Here is a 25,339-nt window from a genome sequence, read left to right as displayed (position 1 = left end):
TTATGATAAAATTTATTTTATTTATTAATAAAATTCATTTACAAATGAATTTATTTATTTGGTATATTTTATATTAAATATAAAAATAAATTTTGTGTTTGAAATAAAATAAAATAAAATGATATATAATAAGAAAATAATTTTGTCACTTGATATATATATATATATATATATATATATATATATATTAAGTTTGAAATTCATTTATAAATTTATATAATTTTAAGTTTGAAATTCATTTGTAAATTTTATCAATTTTAGTAAATTTTGATTTAATTATAATAAATTTTATGAAATTAATTATTAAAAATTTCGAATGAATATTTATTTAAACCAAATACTAAAATTTTAGATTTATGAATTAATTCTATCAAATTTTGTTGAATTTATTTACACTAAATATTATCATAAGGGTAAAACTTAAACCGGTCTCAAATATTATTTTCTAAAGGAAAATTTATATTTTTGTCCTTAAATTTTGCATATATTATATTTTAATTTTAAAAATTAATTATTTAGTTCATAAATTTTATATTATATTATAATAGTATTTGAGTTTTTAAAAATTAATTATTTAATACATAAATTTTATACTATATTATACTTTAATCCTTATATTTTTAATATATAAAATAATTTAATCCTTGTATCAATAGTTAAAATTATTATAAATATTAAAATTACAGGAACTAAATTATTCTATATATTAAAATTAAAAAAATAAATAAATAAATTTTAAAAATAAAATATAATATATTGTAAAATTTATATATTAAATAATTAATTTTTTAAATTTTAAAAATTAAAATATAATATATTAAAATTTAACGACCAAATTGTAAAATTTTCTTTTCTAAACTATACCATCTAACCCATTCCAATCAAGTTACGGATCCAATACCGGAAAAATACCCGCCATCCCTACTGCCACACCCCTTCCGTTACCTAATACGACGGAAACCTTTCTGTCATCTTTTGTCTCGATTAACAGAGCAGGCGAGATTACAACGATGGAGGACTCAAAAACGAGGGATCGGCTATCTGTATTTTTGGATTCTGGGATTTACCGATTCGAATGTTCAAATGTTGTTTTTATTGACCCGGTTCGTGTGTTAAATCTGTCCTATACCCGTTTTAGGGTTTCTCCATCTGCCTACTATTCTCGTTTCTTCGATCCCAAGTGCTCCGGTGAAGATCGCCATGAAACTAAGTTGTCTTCAAGTTCAAAGAAGCGAAAGCGAAGAGAGAAGAAACCTCACTCCTTGAACGAAAGAGAAAGAGCTGCTGATCAGCGCCACCAGGCAAGCATTTTCAACTATTTTTCGACTGGATGTGAATTCGACTTGTTATAGTTTGATTCTGATAATGGTATCCATGGCAGCAAGCGAGGCCTATGTTGTTGAAGGCATTGGAATGCTTAGTGGCGGCTACTGATCTCTTAGCGATTATGAGAAATTTAAGGAGTGTTTTTTGTCCCTTACAATGCAGAGAATTACCAACTCCTCTCAATGAGCACTCTTTTACGGAACTTTGCCGCGTTTGGCAAGCTCCTTTCTACGAAATCACTCTTAATTTTCCTCAACATCACGAGCCAAGCAGAGATGCAGGTAAGTTTTTGTACATCTAGAAAATTTGCATATTTTTTAAATTTTAATTCCCGAACAAGTTTTTAGTGCTGATAATAGAATGCGTCTGCTAAGCATTTAATTTTAAATTCATGGGCTAAAGTCTTGCAAGATGGGTTTCCTTATGCCTTTCTAATTGGTTTCTCAGGTTCCCTGATTGATCCATGCACTGGCCAAAGAATTTTTCCAGTTTTCAATAATTTGGTTGTTAATGAGACAGGCAGTGATGTAGATGCGGCATTTCTAAACGAGAAATATATACTACCCAAGGAAAGTTGCTTTTACATGGTATGTATGGCTTTCAAATTATTTTTCCTCATTACCAATTAGATTTTGTTGATTGTCTGGCTCCATTAAATTTCATATCTTTTGATCCTGTTAAGTGTTTAGGTTTTTGTTTTATTTCATTATTATTTTTTTATGCCCAACTACTTAACTATATTGTTATAGTTTATTTTTCTTACATGTTTTTGCATGTCCCATCTTCTATTACGTCAAAGTCTGAGCTGGAGCAGATTCACAACCTTATTCCTGGTAATTCTTGGATATACTACTGGATGCACTTTCTTGAGTTTTTTTTACTTGCAAGAGTTTTTACTTCTGTAGTTGAGAAATTTTAAGGTCTCAACTTTATGCCTGCAGTTGATCAGTGACTTAATGGTGAACATGTTAGTATTCAGGGAAATGCAGCATCATATTACTATGCTGGCTGTTCTATTGGCATGTCAATTCTATGTTTTAAATTTCTTACTGTAGCTATCACTGCTGTGGCAAGAAAAGAAAATTTCAAGAATTTTGGTGGGTACCTGTCACGATATATGATGTTGAATCCATTCTGTTGATGAACATATCTATTATGTTTCTCATGGGAAAAGTATGCTATTTTTAGCCTGGCCAGTATGATCTTGTTAATGGTGCCTCCATTGCCCCCATTCTTTATATTCACAAAAGTTTTTGCTAATTCTATTCTACAAATTGTGGGAATTCTCACTTGGCTTTTAATGCAGCTGAGGCTGATTGTGGATTCAATCTAATAGTGGTTGATCCACCATGGGAAAATGCAAGTGCTTCTCAGAAACTCCTGTACGTAATTTCTTTTTGTGGTGATTGAAAATTGAAACGCTTTGTGGTTTGTCAAAATCTTATAGCTTATGCTGATAACTCATGTATATATTTCTATGACTTCATTTTTACAGTACTTCTGTAAATAATAATAAGGCAATTCTATTAATATGAGCAGTAATTAACCATGATAATTTCATTAAGCTGTGGTAAGAACAGTGACTGACTAATATTTTTCTCAAATGGACGTTAGTGTTGTTTATCAACAAATTATGTCTAGATTTTCGGCATTTTTTTGTGCATGTGAACATGAGTGGAGTTGCAAATGAATGAAGAAAAAGAATTCACTTCTTTGACCCATGGATGTAGCCTTTCTGTTATCTGTTGTAAAGTCTTGATAATATGCTCTGAGACAAGTTTTAAGCTGCAATTATTGTATTCAATATGACTAGTTGACTACCCTTCTTCATCAAAAAAAAGAGAAGAATTTAACTAATTTTCTATCAGCTATAATCAATAATACGTGCCAATTGAGGATAAGTTGAGAGAAGGGAGATTGAGTTGGTTTGGTCATGTGAAGCGTAGAAATACGGAGACTCCAGTTAGACAAGTAGAGCACATTAGGTTAGAGGATAGAAAGAAAAGAAGGGGTAGACCTAAACTGATTTGGAGGAGAGTAGTACAACATGACCTAAAAGCATTACACATTTCTGAGGATTTAACCCAAAATCGTTTAGAATGGAGAAAGAGAATCCATATAGCCGACCTCAAATTCTTGGGATAAAGGCTTAGTTGAGTTGAGTTGAGTTATAATCAATAATAGTTGTTAACCTTGTTTTTTCCCCTCAAAATTATAGGTACCCTACATTGCCAAATCGGTATTTCTTATCTCTTCCTATTAAGCAACTTACTCATACAGATGGAGCACTTGTAGCCTTATGGGTGACAAATAGGGAAAAATTGCGTAATTTTGTTGAGAAAGAGCTATTCCCCTCATGGGGAATCCGTTATGCAGCTAGTTTTTACTGGCTGAAGGTGATCTCTCTATCTTACAAACACACACTCTGTTTGAAGGTGACTGCTTTTACAGGTTATCATGCCACTGATCCAGTCATACTTAAGTGATATAGGTGAAAGCAGATGGCTCATTGATTAGTGATTTAGACCTCTTTCACCATAGACCCTATGAATGCCTGCTATTGGGGTACCTTCATGGGGAGGTAAGAGGATACAGACGAGGTGGATTTTGCTTCAATAATGATCCTGTAGCTTTGGAATTTGTAAGTTGCTTATCATTATGATTCTTGCAGGGTACAAATTCTGAACAGATGTCAAGCTGGAGAGCTGTTGAACATGACAAAATCATCATAAGTATCCCTGGGGATTACTCAAGGAAACCTCCAGTTGGAGGTAATCTAGTGTTGACATGGAATTTGGTTTCTCTTGCATGTGCATATGCTAGTGGAAAATGCATAAATTAAAAGAAACATAAACTTTGAAGTGATAGATTAAATAATGTGGTCAATACACTCAATTAGTCAATTTCTTAAATGTTCTTCTTCTATGACCTTTAGAGTTGCTGCTGGAGCATGTTCCAGGCCCTAAACGTGCTCGATGTATTGAACTATTTGCTAGAGAGATGATAGGTGGGTGGACTTCTTGGGGAAATGAGCCTCTTCATTTTCAGAAGTCAAGCTATTTTATAGAAAGATAAGGACAGCACATCAAGATGAAATGCACTTTTACTGTAACTACAAAAGGGGACCTGGAATTTATTGCTTTCATTTTTTCCAGGACATGCTTTGTGTAAGTAGTTATTCCTATCCTTGTTGAAGTGCTAATATGTTGTGATAAAATGAGGCAAATGTTTCATTCCACTTGTAAGGCATTCATTAGCCTTGTGCAAATCTTTGATTACACTTTCTTTCATGTCACAGGGCAATTTCGAGGTGTGAGTAACAAGACAAACAGACTAGTTGACAACCAACTAACCATGGCGAAAAGCCTAAGGCTGTGGATGTGGGAATTGTGATTTTCAGGATCTGCTAATTATTGGACATAACATATCATGTGGATTTATGGATATTGAGGACAAGATTAGGGAGGTCATGAAAGTGATGTTTAGAAGATAGGATGGGAAAAGAAATGGACCTGCTTTATCTTTTGGGTAGGCAGCGTGGGCTGTTAAGGCATGTTTGTTAACTTAAAGTACAGATGTGTTCAAGCCCCACTTTCTATTAAACCATGAATGCTCAATTATTTATGGCATTGTTTCGGCTTATTGCTCACAGTAAGTGAGCCAGATGCTACTGAATTTTGAGTCGTCCTGTTAGCATTTTATAGTGTGGTTTTCGTAAAAAGCTGTATCATTACATAAGATGTTTGAGAGTTAATTGTATGATTTAATTACATAAGCCCATATTGGGTCCATGCGATGGTTAATTGGTTTTTTTGGCAGATACCGTAAAGATGCTTAATATTGCACGATCAAAGATAAAGAGACTGAGGGTATTAGTTGATATATTTTGAAAGCAAGCGTTGGGTATGGAAGGGAAAATGCGGCGTGCACTGTGGTGCGTAAGAAGATTATTGAAGTTTTATTTTACAGGCAAAGGCGTATCAAACGGTCGTTGTAGTATAGTGGTGAGTATTCCCGCCTGTCACGCGGGTGACCCGGGTTCGATCCCCGGCAACGGCGATTTGTTTTTTATTTTGCCTGGCTACAAAGGGATGCACTTTGGCCCGCCGCCCGCAAAGCTTTCACTAATCACTATCAAGCGAACGCGACGCGAGTAGAAATTAAACGCCATGCCCATACGAGGGAGCAAGTCAAAAGGGTTTGGGAGGGATAGGAGGAAAATCGTCAAAAAATATTTTATTTGAATTCAAATTTAATGTTGGAATTCATTTGAAATTCAATCAAAATATATTCCAAATTATTTGATTTCATTTTCAATTTAATAGAATAAAGTTTAATTTTCTCTTTGTACTTATTGAGAATATTTAATTTATTTTAATTTTAACTTTTTAATTTAATTGAAAAGTTTTAATTTATATCTAATTTAACTCAATTTAAAAAAAAAAGTGTAATTCACTCGTCACTTTAGTGTGTGAATTATTATTTTTTATTTTTTAAATATTTTAAAATTAATTATTTTTTAATGTTAATTGCTCAGTTAATTATTTTTAATTTTAATTAATTAACTATAATTAGTTATTTTTATATTTTACTTTTTTAATATTAATTGATAATATGAAAAAATAATATTTTTAGTTTTATTTAATTATAATTTTTTAAAATTAAAAGTATGAAATATAAAAATCATATTTTTTTCATTTAAATAATTAAAATTTTAATTAAGTAAAAATAATATTTTTATTTTTTATTTAAATAATTTATATAATTTAAAAATAATATTTTAATATTAAAAATAATTAAATATTAAAAAATATATATATTAATCAATTAGGTTAATTTAAACATAAATCAAAATTTATGAATTAAATTAGATTAAAAATTAAAAATAAACTAAATTAAACCTTCCAATAAGTACACGAGCACATTGAACTTTATTTTTCAATTTAATTATTATTATTTAAATAATAATTAAATACATTTTATTTTAAAATTTAAAAATTCCATCAAATATTTTTATTTTATTTTATTGAAAATATGATATATAAAAATAATAAATATTATTATAAAAAATATATTTTTTATATTTAATTAATTATTTATATAAAACAAATTCAAATAGTAAATACTTATGGACTTGATTGTATACTGATTAAATTCATTTCAATAAAACTTCATCAGATTAAATATTCAAAAATATATATATATATGTACTCTTTACTTCTTTGTGTCCTTTTCTCAAGCAAGTTAGCTTGTTCGCTTTCATACTTGTACTTTTACAACATTTTTTTGAAAATCCAATGCATTGCATTAACAAGTCTAGTTGGGTGAGTATATCAAAATCATATTACATAATAGGCAAAGGCCATACAGTAACCTAAACCAATAGAATTTAGCTTCAGGAAAACCACCATCAACCCAGCAAACCATCAAAATCTTTCCTAACCATAGGAACAAGAAATCGCCATAACCACGAAGCAGCATCTCCAGACGCTTCAGGGCCGAAGCCGGTGCAGCAACTATAGTCTATCTATCCATCTATATCTATAAAGTAGGTTAAATTTTCCCCACTTTGACACTTCTTGAAGAGAGTTTAATTTGCAAATTATTAGTTTATTTCTTTAGTTCAATTATATTAATGATTTAATTTATCTTTAATCAATTATGTTAAAAAATAATTTTTATTTTATTTTTATTATTTATCTATCGATAATCATGATGACACTTATTTTCTTTAATTTTTTTATTTATTTTAATAAATAATAATATATTTTAATTATATATATTAATTAATTTATTTTTTAAAACAAATATTATAAAAAGTGGTAAAAAAATAATTTTATTAAAAATCTAAATTAAACATATAAAAATAAAATATTAAAGTGAGAGTATTATAATTATATATTATAGATTTTAATAATCAAATTATATGAAAAAAATATTTAAAATAATTTTAATAAGAAATAAAATATTAAAATTTAAATTAAATATAAAAAATTAATTTCCACAAAATTTACGCATAACATAAACATTTACTAACTTTTTGATTTTTTTAATAATTAATCTTTTCATTAGTAATTTAGTAAGTAATATCACTCCTTTTAGAATTTTTATAATTTTATACATAAATTTTTCATTTTATAAACCTTTTTATGCAATTTATTAATGATTATTTAATTTATTAAATTTTGATTAAATAAAAAATAAATTATCAATAAGAGAGTTATCTCCAAGAAGAGGATGGATGGATTCATGAATGGACCACTTATCAAATTACAGAAAACATTGCATGGGCCATGTCCCAACACCATAGCTCATTCTATTATGGGTGGGCCCGACACTCAACGGCTGGACCCCATCTTGCAAATTATTAAGTCATTACAAGACTCGCGCCATAAACTTACACGTGACAAATTATGCTAAATTAATAAAAAGAATTATTTTTAAATATAAACGGAAAGTTCTATTTCACGAAGTTAAAATATTGAGTTTAATTAATTTTTAAAAATTAAGAGAAATATGCATAATTAAAAAAAATTTATTTGATTATTTTTATTATTAAATTAAATTTTAGTAATTTAAAATAAATCTTATTATACAAAAAATGAAACTAATGAGAAAGTTATCCTTGTCTGGCCATTCACGATCTCAAAACGACACGACGCCTCCGTTGATTAGGACGTATGATCTAAACCCTTTCCTTGCACCTGCACACACCCTAACATTTCTTGAAACCAACCTTTTCTTATTCAAAAAAACTCAGCTAGGTCCTCTCCTCTCCTCAGTCCTCACTTCCAAAAAGAGATTCTTCTTCTTTTACATCCAGCGAAGGAAAGCGTATTCCTCGTGACCTCTCTTTCCCTTCACTGTTCTTCCTGGGGTTTAAATCCCCAGCTACGCGATCCACCTAGCTCGCCAGAGATTGAGGAAGGCTTGTTCGCTGGAAAATGACGTCAGACGGGGCCACTTCGACGTCAGCGGCTCCGAGGAGGAAGCCGTCCTGGCGAGAGCGAGAGAACAATAGGAGGAGGGAGAGGAGGAGAAGAGCCATAGCTGCTAAGATTTTTACTGGGTTAAGGGCTCAAGGGAATTACAATTTACCTAAACACTGTGATAATAATGAAGTCTTGAAGGCTCTTTGTACCGAGGCTGGTTGGGTCGTTGAAGATGATGGCACCACTTACCGTAAGGTACTCTTTTTTCTTCTTTTAATTCGATCTAGTCTTGTTGCTTTAGATTTACCTTGTTTTTGCTCTTCTCTGCTGTTGATTTGGGAAGGAAATGGATCTTTTTATTTGGATCGAGCTTCTATCTTTGCTTCGCTTGCTTTTAGATTGCTTATTTCCTCGGGATTTTTAGTTTCTTTGAAAAATTTATCCTGGGTGTTTGTTTTAGCTTTGTTGTATTGTATCTCTATTTCATGTCTGATTTCTAGTGTCGATTTTCGTGCTCTATACTAATCCCTTTCTATTCGCAGGGCTTTTAATTTTAGAACTTGAAAAGTTCAATGAATAATTGTTTAGCTTTTGATCAAGTAAAGAAACTCTAATTGTTAGTCTTTCTCTTTTTGAACAATTTAAAATCCTTAGTATTGAGACTCTAATTGCTCTGTAGGTGTTTTTAATCTCCTGTGGTGTGCGATCTGTAACTTCTTCCACCACTGTTTTTTATACCCATTTCATATTAATGGTAATCATAATCTGATATGGTGCCATCATTCTTGGTTTGTTGATCCAGGGATGCAAGCCACCCCCAATTGATTTTGTAGGCACCTCTGCAAGAATTACTCCATACTCTTCACAAAATCCAAGTCCACTATCTTCATCATTTCCTAGCCCAATTCCTTCCTACCAAGTTAGTCCCTCTTCCTCTTCATTCCCTAGCCCATCTCGAGTTGAGAATATTGCTCCTTCTAATCTCCTTCCCTTCCTTCAAAATGCCATTCCCTTGTCTCTCCCTCCTCTCCGAATCTCCAACAGTGCACCTGTAACTCCACCTCTCTCATCCCCAACCTCAAAAAATCCCAAGCCAATTCCCAACTGGGAGTTTATTGCCAAACAATCCATGGCCTCATTAAATTACCCTTTTTATGCTGCATCTGCCCCAACAAGCCCAACTCACCGTCAATTTCATGCTCCAGCCACCATACCTGAATGTGATGAGTCTGATACATCCACTGTTGAGTCTGGTCAATGGATAAGCTTTCAAAAATTTGCACCTTCTGCGGCTGCAATGCCAACCTCTCCAACCTACAATCTTGTGAAACCTGTGGCTGAGCAAATTTTGTCCAGCAATGTGATCAAAGAGAATGGGAGGAGTATGGAATTTGAGTTTGGCAGCGGACAGGTGAAGCCATGGGAAGGAGAGAGGATTCATGAGGTAGGATTGGATGATCTGGAGCTCACACTCGGAAATGGGAAGGCTCGGAGTTAAGGTGAGCTGATATATCCAGTTGAAATCATAGTGAGGAAATGCTGGAATCAAAGGGAATATACGGTGAGCAGGTGTTGGAACAGAAGAAGTATTCTTACTCTAGGTTGTGGTACATTGAGCATTGGTTTGGAAGAATATTTGCAATCCATTGCTCCATTGTTTTGATGGGAAGTGCATACGTAGCAGGGAATTAAATTTTCATGTTTAATTTTATGTTTATTTAGTTTCATTCTCTTTTACTCATTTGACAGTCACATTTGCCAGAAAAGTTTGGGATGTTTTCGCAAGCATTACATGTAGATAGTGTGCAATATTTCTGGAATTGATGAGTTTTTTTTCTACTTCGATGAGACCTGATAAAATGAAATCATTTGTTTGTTTACCATATCAATGGATGTACCTTGTTACAAAGGACCCAACTTGCTTTTTGTTACATTTAAGATTTTCGTGTTGATAGTTTACATTGTACTCTTATACTTGTGGAAGCTGGGAGTGGAAGATATAAATCCATATCATAGTTGCAATGGTAAAATTGTTATATGGTGCTTATGATACGCCAAGCAGATCATATACGGTCCCATTGCGCATCAACCAACTGAACAAGGCTGGCTCTGGACTTGCATTGCCCGACAAGCCCCGCGTTCGCTCATGCGGATGTTCAAATATAAAACGAGAGAATGTACAAGAGGAAAACAAATAATAGGAGATTTAGCTTTATCTCTTAAATTTGAGATTTCTATTCTTTTTGTCGTTCAGGGCACGAAGCTTTGGTCATCTGATGCGTTGCCATATAGCACCATATTGACCTAGCATTTTTTAAAAAAATAAAAAAAAATATTGTTCAAAGATTCCCTAGATTATTTTAGAGCATTAAAAGACAACGAAAAATACAGAGAGGACAATAGTGAATCAGACAGGAACCTCCTTAGAAACTTCATGAATCCTAGATGCGCAGAGAATGCATGGAGTCGCAAGAAATTTTCATTGTAGTAATATCTAGTTTAGGTCAATGATTCACTAGTGGAAGAATAGCTTATGCAACTAAAACATATAGAAGAAGGGAGTCCTAAGTCATTACTTGAGAACATCTGCGGTCTGCCCTCGTATTGCTACAATCATAGTAGTGTGATTTGTCAGAAGAAAGTTGTAGTTGAGACCACTTGGTCATTGAGATAAGCATGTGTTCTCCAATGCTTCAGTTACTATCTGTGTCTTTTCAGTCTCGGGGTTGAAATTCTTTTTCACATTTGTATTACACTCTTGGTATCTGAAGCATGTTACAAGATGATCATTAACAATCCCAGCAACCTGCATGAATGAATAAACAACAGTAGGTCCAACACAATGAAAGCCCCTCTGCATTAGATCCTTGCTTATAAGTTCTGCTTTTGGCGTCTTGACTGGTACTTGACGTGCATAACGGAATGTATTTCTTAGTTGCTTGTTATTCACAAAACGCCAGCAATAGTTGCTGAAGGAACCAAACTCCTGCTGAACCTGCAAATATGAGCAACAAGTGGATTCAAAATTAAGTTTAATCTTTGTATGAATGGGTCCCAATATATTTTTTTTCTTGAAACACAGTTCTGTACAATCAAGAGATATCACAATAACGTTAAGTCTCGATAATGGAACCTATATTAAGGAACATCACGAAGGTGATGATGTTAAGCTCAGGAATATATAGGAGAGCTGAGTTTTCAATATCTTTCAAAAATCTTCCTCTGTCTTTTCATTAACTCGGCCCCATAAGCAAATATGTATCCATGAAGTCCCTAGAATTGATGCCTTGGCCTACAGAATTACCTTAAGCAGGCGTTTAGCATTCTCTACTACTGCACGAAGCTTTGGTTCCGATAGCAATAGTTTGCCATTCACTTTCAGTGACAGCAGCTTCTTCTCGGTTAACTGTGCAACCGACGATGGATCGAAGTTGTCAAAAAGTTTCCTGACACATAGATCCAACAATAAATAAAAATCTGACAAAATACATGAAGACATTTTTTTAATTGACGCTAATAAACAGAAAGTGAAAATGACATACCTGAAAATGTCTCTCATGTGAAGAATTGCTGGCCAGCTCATTTCTGCTAATGCTTGTGAAAATACAAGCAACTCAAACAGCTTACTATCATCATGAACTGGGACTCCCCATTCTTCATCATGGAAAGACATATAAAGTGGATCTGAAGTGAAAAGTGCCAAAAAGCCAATGAAAGTTAAAAGCCACAGAGAGTTAGCTATCTGATAGAAAGACTTATAAAGTGGATCTGTTGATGAAAAGTACACAAATGTTAACCATAGAACATTAACTAATTTGATTTTCCAATCAGACAAGTTAACATTTGAGGCATCTGAGAAAAACAAAGGAAATAACCTGAAAATAACACTAGATTAAGTTCATTTGTTGACATTTTAAAGAGGAATTATAGATTTAAAAATCCTAGGGAGCAAGAAAAAGTGGCTTCTTAAATAAATAAATAAATAAAAAGATTAAATTAGCATCAAATAAAATGAGAGGAAGGGTTGTAAGAATTTATTTACATGTGGTGCTACCTTGCTCCTAGAGTATGCCAGAATACCTTCGGAATTAGGCATGATGCGATGTTCACAAGAAAATAAATGCATCATGGACCAAAAGTTCCTATTTAATTGAATATATGGACCAGAAGCGAATTTAGCTGGCTTGTGATATCCTCAGTAAGTTGTGTGCACAATTCTGCAATGTCAATGGCCAGTCATGGCATTTAAAAGTTTTGCAGACATGCTGCTAAGCCAAAGAATTAAAAGCACAAAATGTTAGTTGAATTCAATATAATTGTCCCACATGTTGTTCACCTAGCTAGTTAGACACAGTGAACGCAACTTGGCCTAATCACATTGGCATGTTATTATTAAATTAGCAATACTAATATCAGTTTTGAAGAACCAGTTTAAACTCTCTATGTTATCAATACAATCAAAACAACTTAGAGGCAATATCTAGCACCTTCCAGGACCAGTTTAAACTCTCTATGTTCTCATCAATTTACTTTCGAAATTCACCCATAATTATTAACATATAAATTACATTTTGACTCAACTTCTGCAAGGTCTGACGGACATTCATCTCTGTCGGTGCCTGTAAGGGATCCTATTCTGGACCAAAGAAACACCAACTCCAGCAAGTAGGATAATACTCCAATATAACATTTATTAGTGGTAATGGGAAGAAATTTTTTAGAAGCCTGTCAAGCCGTGCTATTTTACGACAGTAGAAAGGATGAAAATAAATTTCCACATTGAGCAAAATAGAAAGGCATCAGTGACCAAATATAATGAACAAAATTGCGATTATTCTTGAAATTTAGCCCTTCCTAGTTGTCAACCGTTACTGTGTTAGGGCAATAAAGACTTGGCAACAAGCCAACAACCCCACAAACTTCAATAACTTGGATGGCTTATACCATTTTCAATTACCATTCCTTAAACCTCTGTGTCATTATCTTAATTTCCAAATCCTACCATCTCTCTCTCTCAAAGAAAAGGGAGGAAAAAAAAAAAAAAAACTCAACCCAATTGAATCAAACAGATGATGGCGGCAAAGTGTTGCGTAATAGCTTAACTCACTTATGACTTACCAGAATGCGGCGTGATCCAATCACACTTCTTCGCAGGCACGTTCTTCTTTGGCGAAATCCCATCAAATTCACCACCGTCAGGTACAACCTTGACAGCTCGTAATCCATTGCGCTTCACAGTCCTTCTCGGACTTGCCACCGTCGCCGAAGACCTACTCGAAGAAGAAGAAGACGATGAAAAATTGGAATCCGAAGAACACGAGCTGTCCACCGACAAATTGTTCTCAACTACAGCTTGCTGCATCTCCGAAACCGCGGCCTTCGCAACTGACTTCTTTGGTCTCTGCTGTGCCTTCTCCAAAACCTCGCTTTTCCTTCTGGACTCTTCAGAAACTCTAACTCTATTCCCAGTGGGAACGAGAATCGCTCGCTTCTCAGGTACCGGTTTGGCCGAAGATTGAAGCTTGGAAGAGACAGACATTGCTATATACGCAATGTTTCTCCACAATGTAAGCTCCTTGGCCTTGTTTCCAGCTAGAAAATGGAGTATGCAATTGAAATCAAGAGAGGAAATTAAAATGGGAATGCTGTGAGAGATAGGGCTTGAGGAGCAGAGACAGAGAGAAAACAGAGGAAGCGTACGACAGGGAAGGGGGCAAGAAGGACACAAAAACGAACGGGTTTTTGGAGGTATTTAAAACGGATACCCGTGTTGGGTAAGATACCGGTTATTGCCGGTTGTATTGCCTACGTGTCAGTATTGTTTGACCGTATCGCATTTGAAGGGGATTAGAATTTGAACCCCAATTCCTTATTTGCCATCGTTCGTCCTTTTGTAGCATTAAAATTGCGAGTAATCCAATTATTTAATATATAAAATGTATATAAAAAATATATAAATTTATATATAAATATTTAATATAATAATTATTAAATTTATTTTTTTAATTCAAACTTATAATAATCACACTCTATTAATATTCTATATTAATAAGGATGGTCATTAAGATGATAGATAATAATTAGGCTAATAATTTTATAATTAACTTTTTTTTAATTAAAAATTTAAGGTACTGAATCAAAGGCAGTGATTATTGAAAATGGAAAAAGCATAAATGAATTATGAAAGCATGATTTGGAAAAAGGAAAAACAAATCAACTGCAAAATGAGAGTAGGGAAATGATCAAGGTTGTAATGAGTAGGAAGGGCATAAATGGAATTGTGAGCGGAAGAGGAAACTGGGAGTTGGCGGTTGGGAGAGCAGAAGAAAGAAACATTAGGCTTAGGCTAAGCGTCGCATTCAGTTGGTGAATAAAAATGGCTTTTGGTGGGGAAATTCCCTACCGTTAAGAAAAGGAATCCAAAGAAACAACCTCACCAAACAAAGAAGAATAGTGGGTAACTAACGGCTATCTTACGTACACTACCAAACCAAGGTCCGGTTCAAAGCTTACGCGATTAAGAGTATGTTAGTATTTCTGTTAAAATTATCGTAAAAAATATATATATTTTTAAATATATTAATTAAAGTATATTAAAAGATAACTTAAAAATAAATTTATAAATTTTATTTTATTTTTAATAAAAATTATTCGGTATCCAAAATTTATTGATCTGATTAATTAAAATTCACGCTGGATAAACCTACGAAGAAGAGTAAAGTGATTCCTTCAAAACTTAAAGGTACCTCATACTCAGAACTCGAATCCGAGACCACTGCTCAAGGGAGAAAGGATCCTTGTCATCCCATCTCACCTCTTGGAGGTTATAAATTTTATTTTTTATGACACCATAATGGTAAAATAATTATTTTCAATAACATTTAAAATGATATTTTTTTTATAAAAAGAATATTAGAATAATAAAATAATTTTATTCAACAGAATTTAAAATGATATATATTTTTTTAAAGCAGTTTTGATTTTGAAAGTCAATATCAAATAAACATTGAAATTGAATCGAAGAATGAATATAGCACATATAAAAAATAAAAATGACAGAGAATCATTTAATATGGTTTCATCATGTATAACACAAATAATTAAATGTTTTAATGTAAAAGTGTGATAAGTTAAAAAAAAAAAAAAGTGTGAGAAAGAAAGTAGCAGATATAAGATGATATAAAAGTAAATTGTTATATGGCTAATTATTAGATACATCGGCAGTACTAAAAAATAGTACTCCCTTTCTTACAGAAAAGTGGGCCATTTCAACAATATGGGGAGTGAATACCACATGATTGTGAGAGATGATGTATGTGCACCGGGAACACCTAATAATCTCTCATTGTTATATGTAGGGGTGTGCAAACGGTCGGTTCGGTTTCGAACCGAACCGAACCGATAAACAGAAAATCAAAAATTTTAAAAATCGAACCAAATCGATTAATAAGAGAAAATCGAATAGAATCGAACTGATAAATATCAGTTCGGTTCGATTTTAAACCGATCAAACCGAAATTTATAAAATTTCATATTTTTAACATTAAATCTAAATAATAAAACATAAATAAAAAGAAAATAGAAATCAAAACTAAAAAATCTCAAGGTTCGGTTTGGTTTTCTTTGATTTCAGTTCGATTCGATTCGGTTCGATTCGATTTTCTTTGATTACCTATATATATTAATAATTTCAGTTCGGTTTGGTTTTTTATATTTATTTTTTATGAAAATAACTGAACCGAACCGATTAACAGAAATTATCAAAATTATAAATTGAACCGAACTGATTAAATTTAAAAATCAAATCAATTAAACCGAATTGAATCGATTCGATTCGATTTTTTGATTTAAACCGAAAACTGCTCTCCCTTAGTTATATGGGTTGGGGTTTCAATCGGCATTGGACGTTCACATTTTTGTTATAGCCCGAACCTTGCAAGCTAGGGAAGGCCCATTTGCAAGTTTCTTAATTATAAATTTTATGAATTAATTTGAGTATAATATAGTGAAATAAAAATCTATTGGCCAGAAAAATTTAAAATTTTATATGAATTGCTCATTCTATTTAATTCTTTAAATTTTGGATAATTAAATCATAAACTTCCAATTTGAATAAATTTTATTTAATTATTAAAATCAAAATTGAGAATTTTAACTTTTGCCTTAAACATACAATTTAATTTATATTTCTATCAATATTTGTATAATGAAGTTTTGCATTTTCTACTTTAATATTTATAAAACTGCTTTTATTTTTCATTCACAAAGTTGAATTTAGATAAATTACACTTCACTTAAATTATATAATTAATTTTAACTTTAATGTGTTTATCTGGCATTTCAATAATAAAAATAAAAATTTTAATTTGAAAATTATATAAAATTTCTTCGATTCAAAAAGTTTTGATTTAATTATTTAAAATTTTAAAAAATTTTGAATAAAATAATTAATTTATACAAAATTTTAAATTTTTTCAGCCTAAAATAAAATATTGATTTTTCTTTTTATAAAGTGCCAATAGTGCCATAACGAATTTCGCAGATAATGCTCTTCCCTTCGCTCTAGCCATTCTTTTGTTTAGCTTTTGAATATATATATAATTCAACTCTGGTAGGATATATAGATTTATTCAGTTCAAATCCCTGATTAAGGGAACTTGGTGTAGCCTTGGCCTTCCAAATATTTTTAAAAAATTTTAATATATATAATAAAATTTATTTTTTCATTAATTAATCTCTAAAAATTTATATTAGTATTTATAAATAATATTAAATAAGTGTAATAAATATTTATTTTTTAGTAATTGACCTTCTAATTAAGTTTTCTATTGATCTCTAATAATTTGTCATTTATATATTATGGATTTATATATTATGGTTTAATTAAGTTTTCTATTGATCTCTAATAATTTGTCATTTATATATTATGGATTTATATATTATGGTTTAAATTGAAATATTAAAATTACTTAATTGTGATTAAATAAATATATATAAAAATTTAATTAAAAATTAATTATTTAAATTTTTATATTTATAAATTAAAATTTGATTGGTATTTGTTTTTTGATAAAAATCAAGTACAAAAATTAATATGATAATTTATATTATAAAATGTTAAAATCATATGGGATTTTTTTTTATTTTTCTCTAATAATTTCTTATAAATATAATCTTTTTTTATCTTCTCTCTCATTTTGATTTCTCTCCTTTATACCATTCTCATTTAAACTTATATTATTTACATTTTACAAGTAAACAAAATTAATTATCTCAATTTTCATGTACATTTTAAATCGAGAAGCTTAAATTAATCTATATCTAGTTTTATATGATAAATTTACTTTATTGTTTTACTAATATCCAATTTCCATGTCTCTTTTAATTTTAATAATTATTATTTTTTTAATTTTATGCTATTTCTCGTATAATCTATTTCTTTTATGTTTATATTTATCTTCTAGCTTTTGAATGTATAAATTTTATATAAAAATTTAACATAATACTTTGATTATTTTTATTTTTTAATAATATAATTTATATTTTGAAATTATATAATAATTAAAATTATAATTTTTTACTACTTATATTTCTCATAGAGATTTTGTTATAATTTTTTTAATCGATAAATAATTTTTATAATTTAACATTTATATTATTTTTATTTATTATATTTTGTAACTCTACTATATATATGTGAGAAAATATTTTATTAATTGATGTATTATGATTGACTCCACAATTAGGGGACTGTTTGACATTGTTGTTAAAACAGCTGTTGAAAAAATTATTTTTTTAGATATACTAGTCAGAAAGCATTAAAAAATAATTTAAAATTAAATTTAATAAGTTTTATTCATAAAAATACTAAAATAACAAAATAATTTTTTTTAAATTATTTATTTAATAGTATCTAAAATGATATTTTTATTTAAAAAAATAATTTTAAATCTCTAAACACAATGTCAAACAGGCACTATAATTTTTTAGCTCCGCATCTAACCCTATTTTAGATGTGATGGGAATTTTTCTAAATGCGTGTAGATATGATAAATATAATATCCTCTTTTGGGTGTCGTTAATTTATTTATATTCTATTTTCTCTTAAAAAAATAATAAAAAAAGTCTCTTAAATATATATAATAAATTAAGAAATCGATTTAATATTTGATGGTTCAAATCAATAGATGCTCCCACTAATTACATAATTTAGATTTCTTAATGTAAATATACTTTTAAAATTATTGAGAGCTGAATTCATCAACTTGCAATCAAAATATAAAATATATATTAATTGACTGATCTCTGATCTTTTCCTCTATAAATTAATGCATTCGCCTTGCACATTCATTCAGCATTAAATCTTGCATGCTCCTATGTTGGCCATTTGACAACCAGCCAAATAGTGAAGAAAAATGGTAGTAGCTCAAGCCATAAAGCCCCACGTCGCAGTCCTGTCAAGTCCTGGCATGGGGCACATAATCCCTCTTCTTGAGCTCGCCAAGCGTCTCGTCATCCACCATCACTTCCATGTCAGCTTCCTTGTTATTACCACCAACGAAGTCTCTGCAGCACAGGACCAGCTTCTCCGTTCAGAAACTCTTCCACTCGGTATTGACGTCGTCCGACTCTCTCCTGTCGATGTCTCAGCCATCACCACCGACGATATGCCCGTCGGCACCCGCCTCTGTGTCATTGTAGAAGAGAGTCTCAGTAAGTTTTTGAAAACTGTCCTCATTGAGTTAGGCAAGCCAATTGCTCTTGTCATCGATTTCTTCTGCACCAAAGCTTTCGATATCGGCAGAGAACTATCAATCCCAACGTACTCGTTTTGCACGACATCCATCGCATTTCTTGCATTTTCACTGTATCTTCCTACTCTTGACAGGGAAGTGGACTGCGAGTTTGTTGATCTCCCTGGAACGATTAATATCCCTGGCTGCTCTCCACTTCAAATCCAAGACCTAGTGGACCAGGTCAAGAACCGGAAGAGTGATGCATATAAACGGCTTCTTTTTTTTGCCAGCAGATTACCTTTGTCCGCTGGGATATTTCTCAATTCTTGGGAGGATATTGAACCAATCACGCTTAAAGCTGTTATAGAGAATCCATTCTTCAAAGGAATCCCCACACCACCAGTTCACCCCATCGGACCAGTGATCAAAGAGGAAGAACAGCCAACAGATGACTTGGGTATTGAATGCTTGGCATGGCTAGACAAACAACCGCCCGAATCAGTTCTCTTTGTAGCACTTGGTAGCGGGGGCACCTTGTCATATGAGCAACTCACTGAACTAGCATGGGGGCTGGAACTGAGTCAGCAGCGGTTCATCTTAGTTGTCCGTAAGCCTACAAATGGCAGCAACTCAGCTGCATTTTTCACCGTAGGAAGTGATAACGTTAATCACCTAAAGGCTTATCTACCAGAAGGGTTCTTAGACAGAACTGCAGAAAGAGGGTTGGTTGTGGCATCATGGGCACCACAGATGGCGGTGCTTAAACACCCATCAACCGGAGGTTTTCTATCTCACTGTGGGTGGAACTCAGCGTTGGAGAGCATAACTTGTGGTGTCCCGATGATCGCATGGCCACTTTACGCAGAGCAGAAAATGAATGCGACGATGCTAGCAGAGGAAGTTGGGGTGGCAACGAAGCCAATTATCAATGTAGAAGCAGAAACGTGCATTGTAGGACGTGAGGAGATAGAGAGAGTTGTAAGAGTGTTGATGGAAGGTGAGGAAGGCAAGGTGATGAGACGAAGAGCCAAGGACCTAAAGGAAAGCGCTGCTAAGGCGTTGGCTATCGGTGGGTCGTCTTATGATTCTCTTGCTTGTGTGGCCAAAGAATGGAATGCCAATCCCTCTATGATTTAGCATCTGATTGGGCTGTATTGCTATTGATTAATTAAAAATATTTAAAAAAAAATAAAGAAAGAAAGGACAAATAAATGTTTAAAAATAAGAGCATAAATGAGAGCTAGGAATATGTGTGTGTGTGTATATATATATATATATATATATATATATTGGAGAATCTAGCTATATCAGGCAATCACACAATATTGTCATGATGAAGAATGAGATGCTTGTTATTTTCTTTTTCTTCCTTTCAGATGAGATGCTTATGTATAAATTCTTATAACGGAGGAATGTATAGAGCACTAGCAGCTGCGGTTCCATTCTTTAGAATTATGATTTTTCATCCACTGGGAATTGGTGGGCTCAATTAAGTTTCTAAGGTGCTTTTCTTTATGAGGAAGATCGAGGTACTGCTTGTGAAGGGATCGGTTCAGGTCCTGAATCAAATTCAATTCAACTTAAATTATACTTGGAATTGGTTTTGATTAATTGTTTGTGGGTTTTATCAACCTTAAACCTCATATAGGTTAGGATTTTATCTCCCTTCTCCCTCTAAATTAGAAATGAAATTTGTATTTCAATTTGACAGTTGAATTCAATATGAACCATTAAAAAAAAACGATATGGCGAAAGGAAGAAGACCATATATGAGCCAACCCACTCATGTTATGTGCCACGTGTAGTAAGCGCCATGTGGTGCCTTTCTGCTTTAGGCTATGTTACCCCTTTAAATTTTGCTCTTCCTCCAACCGTCATTTGATTGTTCAAAGGGGATTATTATCTTTATTTAAAGGTATTATTGGGAATATCACCATTACAAGCATTAATAATAGATAAAGGAAAATCAAGCAAAAACAAAATAAGATCCAAAAGCTATTGGGAAAGCAATGCCATCTCATGGATTCCTTTATTGCACAACTGAGGAACATATTGCACACTCACTTGAGAGAAGTTTGCACACAGATCCTTAAAGTTCTCCATAATCAAACCCACCGTATCAATACCTTTGACCATAACTATTCAAGCAAGACGCCATAATCTAAGAGTATTTTAACATCGACAGCACAATTCGATACTTGCAAACCAAGCTGCTTTCCCATATTCCTTGTAGTAAGACTATCATGAAAAATCTTCATAGAAACACTTTAATTTTTAGAGGCAGATTCAGGGCCTAAACTAGCTTCCAATTTATATGAGACTGGATATTGGAACCTATGGGACAATACATCATCATAGACTTCTAGGCAACATGATATCTTGATCAAATGGTATAAATGCCCAACGTCACTCTTGGCTAGCATAATGAGTCCTCTAGCATTCGTTAACTTAAGGAAATTTGGAGGATAGCTTCTCTCTCCTCAACAGAGAAAATGGAGTTCATCAATGCAACATTCCACTTACCATAGGTGAGGTCTATAAGGTCTCGAACACAACCATCCGACGGTAACTAATTAACCATTAACGGGTGACCACCTGACAAATAAGGCAGCCAAGGATCCTTCCAAATTTGATTATTCTAACAATTTCCTACTCTTCAAGCCAACTTATTTTTTATTATGTCCTAACTTTACAAAATGTTCCTCCAAATATAGCTAGGATGACCATCCACAGATGATTCCATAAAATCATGCATAGCAAAATATTTGGCCTTGAAAATCTTGATGCACATAGAATAAGGATGTTTTACGAGGCACCGCCCTTGCTTTGCCAGAAGGGAAATAACTCAATCCAAAACCTCCATCCCACTTAGCAATACACAGAGTATCCCATCACAGGCAATTAATCTTTTGTCATCAGAATCGCCTCTCCACCTGTTAAAATTATAATTCAAAATCCTAGTAGGATTTGAAGAGACATTTTCTTAATTTGAATGAGAGAAATATTTTTTAGGATAGATGAATATTTTCTATATAAAGTAGAACTCTTATTTTAGTGTTATTCCTAAATTGAGTGGGACTCTTAATCAGATTATGATTGAGGAAATTAACACTATAAATAGGAGAATAGTGAAAAAGGTTTTTTTTGGCTTTTAACCCATGGAGTGAGGCTATTGCCCATTATAGAGAGGGCCTTTGCCAATTGCTGAGGATTTGGCTCTGCCCATTGATGAGGGGCACTTGCCCATTGATGAGGGGTACTTGCCCATTGCAGTGGAGAGAGGCTTCGGCCTAAGGTGGAGTAAGGGCATAAAATTCAAGAGAAAGAAATTCTTGTCTATTAGTGAGAGGGTTTTTGCCCATATAGTTGAAGACACCCTTTATGGTGTAGTGTTGTAATAGTAAATATATTGGGTTATGTCACACCTTACCCCTCTGTAAGGCATAACACGATCCCGTAAATTACCTAATGAACTACCGAACTTCACCTACTGATAACTCATTAAGTACCCTACAATGAATTTTAAAATAATTTTCTTATTTTTGATAAGTGGTGAGCATTTCTAATAAGTATTTAAAACATGTAATTAAGTGGAAAGATAGTTGGAAATTTGGGCCCATTTTATTTTTTCGCAAATTTTATAAAAATTTTGACAGAGTTTCCTCTGTATTTTGAGAAAACAATTCTTCAAATACCTGTAAAAAAACACTTCTAAAAATTTTTCTCAACAACTGCTTCAATTTCATATTCGATCTCAATCAATTTCTCAACGCATTTATCAACTTTCAAATTTCAAATCTACTATCCAATGATCATCAAAATACTAGTAATCCATTTTATTCAAATTAAATAAAATAGTTCCATTCATATTTCATTAGAAACAAAACAATTTAGATACATGATTACAAAATTTACCTTAAGAGAATTTCAAACTACGATATATATTACAACTTTATACAAATTTTATATAAACTGCTCAAGACTCATTTTTACATGTCCATACATTTATGTGCAATATATATACATCAAAAGAAATATTTACAGTTAGGGTATAAATTATACCCGAAGACTTCAAGCTGAATGATCCTCAATCTTCAAGACTCGATCTCGCTCCTCTAGTCTCTAAATCTGCGACAGCAATAAAAGCTATCGCTGAGTACTAGGACTCAGTGGTACACAACATACTAAAATAATCTTTATGCAAAACTTAAATCACATTTATTCAAAAATTTGGCTGAACATGAGAATTAAGTACAAATCAAGCATTGTGAGATTTTAAATGCAAACCAAGTTCATTTCAAAGTGTCAAAACACATTTCATAAAACCCACAGTTAGATCATGCCATTCGAAACAAATAAAATCTCAATAGCCAGAGGCTAAAGAGAAATCACATCATAAGGCTAGCTAGCTCAAATATATGGATATCCATTCACATCCTCTTCTACTGGCACACCTCAACACTTCTCCAGAGAAGGAATCAAAATTCGAAACTAATTACCCCCACTAGTCGTGCTAGCGAGGTATTCAAATATATGGTCATGACACTGTGGTTTCAAAACTTATCTTAACAATTTGCTAAACATTTTCATTTCAAATATACACAATAACTTTCACAATTTAAATCAAACATCATAAGAATGCCATAATTCAATATTTCACATTATTCAAAACAGTAAGCAGAAGATAATTATAAAAAGTATACGTTGTGCACAAACCTCAAACGAGTCGCCTGTTGGCCTTGACTCGACTCCTCAGGTTCTGTCCTGGTATTCCTTTCCACTGAAACACACAATTTCACAGTTTTTCAGTACCATAACTTAGCATAAATCCAAAAATAAATTTAACTTCACTTTTACCTAGCTCTAACGTGCTAAATTCGACGTTCTTGAAATTTTGTGTTTCGGGTTACTATTCACTATACTATTCAAGTCAAATTATTGACTTTCTAAGGCTTAATAGGTATGGGAATTCCAACTTTACCCACATACCACATTTTGGTCACCAAACTTGTTGGTTTTGGTCATTTTCTCAAAATTTAGGTCTTTTAGGCAAAATTGCCAAATTTTCAATTTTTGTGTCCCTAATTGTACTGTTTCATTGGTCAGTTTAATGTTGGAATTTGGCAAAACTTTCTTCATATAAAATGTTCCTTATTGTCTTAAGTTTATTTTCCTTTTTGAATCACCCCAATTGGAGTTTTGTAGCTCAAGTTATAAAGCAAATTACTATTACTGTTCATGCTGCAGAATTTGGTTCTGCAGATTTGTTAATCCAACTTTATTCAGTAATTTGATCAAGTTAAGTCCATAATTTGATCTAATTTTCTTCATATGAAATGTTCTACTATGTCTTAGGTTTTCATCGGTTCAAGAATCGCCTAAATCGAAGTTTTCTAGAGAGAGTTATAGCCATTGAAACTTTACTGTTCATATGGCAATCTGCAGTTCTGCAGATTCAGGTCACCAACTTTGCTCAGTAATTTGATTGGGTTAATGGCATAATTTGGGTTGGTGTTCTTCATGAAAGTTTTAGATCTATATCTCATCTAATCCTTGGTAAAATTTCAGGTCATTTTGACCTGCCTAGCATGAGTTATGACTAAATGAACAAATACTGTTCATTTGGTCAGTTTGTGCAGAGGCAGCCTACGATTTTCCGACTTCGGCCACTTTGTTCACTAGGTTTTAGTCACTTTTTGGGCAGGCTTCCTAAATGAAAATTGTGTCATTTAGTGCTTTTTTTCATCCCCAATTGGTCGCATATCCATTGGACTTGTAAAATTTCATTTTTGGTCCCTCAAAGGAAATTTTGGTCATGCTGCCAGCACATGACCTTATCCAATCCGAATTGGCTTTTAATTCCAACACTTCTAACACACCTCATTTGGTCACAAATGACCATTTTTCACTTCACATTAGGTCAAAGACACCATTTACAAATTTCTCCAAATTTTTACCTCAAACCCTAGGTTTCAAAACCCTAACTCACTAATTTTGTTGCATTTAACCAATTCAAATCATACTAACATCACTCCATCACCCAATTAAGCTTCCATACATAGTGAATTCAATTAAATTCATGCATACACACATCAAACCCTAGCTGGCCTAAATTCAGCTTTGGTCCCTCACAATTATTTTTGTTTCATTTTAAGTTACTTTCTAAGTTAATTAAACTAAGAACATAGAAATTTAACAAAAGAATTCAAATTTACATACTAACCTTTGTTTGATTTTCCAATCACTAATTTTCTTCCCTTTTTTCTTCTTTCTTGCTTCTTCAATCTCCTCTTCTAGTAGCCCAAACAAAGCTTAATTATAATTTAGTGGAATTTTTAGGGAATT

General features: G+C 32.4%; 4 protein-coding genes and 1 non-coding gene across 8 annotated transcripts; 4 read left to right on the top strand and 1 right to left on the bottom strand.

Moving 5' to 3' along the window:
• Nucleotides 1-873: 873 nt before the first annotated feature.
• LOC110656867 (methyltransferase-like protein 2) lies at nucleotides 874-5,104 on the top strand. Of its 4 annotated transcripts, none has more exons than XR_009142696.1 (10): nucleotides 875-1,301; nucleotides 1,382-1,607; nucleotides 1,846-1,913; nucleotides 2,126-2,159; nucleotides 2,633-2,708; nucleotides 3,545-3,722; nucleotides 3,818-3,907; nucleotides 3,998-4,097; nucleotides 4,262-4,493; nucleotides 4,625-4,955. XR_009142696.1 is itself a non-coding variant. In XM_058132904.1 (9 exons), exons 1-9 carry the CDS (start codon nucleotides 1,011-1,013, stop codon nucleotides 4,717-4,719), a joined length of 1,230 nt encoding a protein of 409 aa, XP_057988887.1. In that variant the 5' UTR covers nucleotides 874-1,010; the 3' UTR covers nucleotides 4,720-5,104. The 4 variants fall into 4 exon arrangements, 1 of the variants encoding a protein (XP_057988887.1); XR_009142695.1 differs by having other exon boundaries at nucleotides 876-1,301; nucleotides 1,774-1,913; XM_058132904.1 differs by lacking the exon at nucleotides 4,262-4,493 and having other exon boundaries at nucleotides 874-1,301; nucleotides 1,774-1,913; nucleotides 4,625-5,104.
• Nucleotides 5,105-5,313: 209 nt separating this feature from the next.
• On the top strand, nucleotides 5,314-5,385 carry TRNAD-GUC (transfer RNA aspartic acid (anticodon GUC)). Its single transcript has one exon. It is a non-coding gene; the product is annotated as a tRNA-Asp (tRNA).
• A 2,703-nt stretch (nucleotides 5,386-8,088) lies between these two features.
• Nucleotides 8,089-10,175, top strand: LOC110656865 (protein BRASSINAZOLE-RESISTANT 1). Its single transcript, XM_021813845.2, has 2 exons — nucleotides 8,089-8,513; nucleotides 9,061-10,175. Exons 1-2 carry the CDS (start codon nucleotides 8,271-8,273, stop codon nucleotides 9,754-9,756), a joined length of 939 nt encoding a protein of 312 aa, XP_021669537.1. The 5' UTR covers nucleotides 8,089-8,270; the 3' UTR covers nucleotides 9,757-10,175.
• Nucleotides 10,176-10,443: 268 nt separating this feature from the next.
• Nucleotides 10,444-13,978, bottom strand: LOC110656864 (uncharacterized). Its single transcript, XM_021813843.2, has 4 exons — nucleotides 13,377-13,978; nucleotides 11,801-11,942; nucleotides 11,563-11,704; nucleotides 10,444-11,253 (listed from the first exon to the last, which is right to left on the bottom strand). The coding sequence occupies exons 1-4, from the start codon at nucleotides 13,795-13,797 to the stop codon at nucleotides 10,921-10,923; spliced, it is 1,038 nt and encodes a 345-aa protein (XP_021669535.2). The 5' UTR covers nucleotides 13,798-13,978; the 3' UTR covers nucleotides 10,444-10,920.
• A 4,591-nt stretch (nucleotides 13,979-18,569) lies between these two features.
• On the top strand, nucleotides 18,570-20,157 carry LOC110656856 (hydroquinone glucosyltransferase-like). The gene has a single exon (XM_058129525.1). It carries the CDS (start codon nucleotides 18,674-18,676, stop codon nucleotides 20,129-20,131), a length of 1,458 nt encoding a protein of 485 aa, XP_057985508.1. The 5' UTR covers nucleotides 18,570-18,673; the 3' UTR covers nucleotides 20,132-20,157.
• Nucleotides 20,158-25,339: the final 5,182 nt, after the last annotated feature.

This window comes from Hevea brasiliensis, chromosome 2, assembly GCF_030052815.1.
Source record: "Hevea brasiliensis isolate MT/VB/25A 57/8 chromosome 2, ASM3005281v1, whole genome shotgun sequence".
Classification (NCBI taxonomy): Eukaryota; Viridiplantae; Streptophyta; class Magnoliopsida; order Malpighiales; family Euphorbiaceae; genus Hevea; species Hevea brasiliensis.
This window is presented reverse-complemented; position numbering and strand designations above follow the sequence as displayed.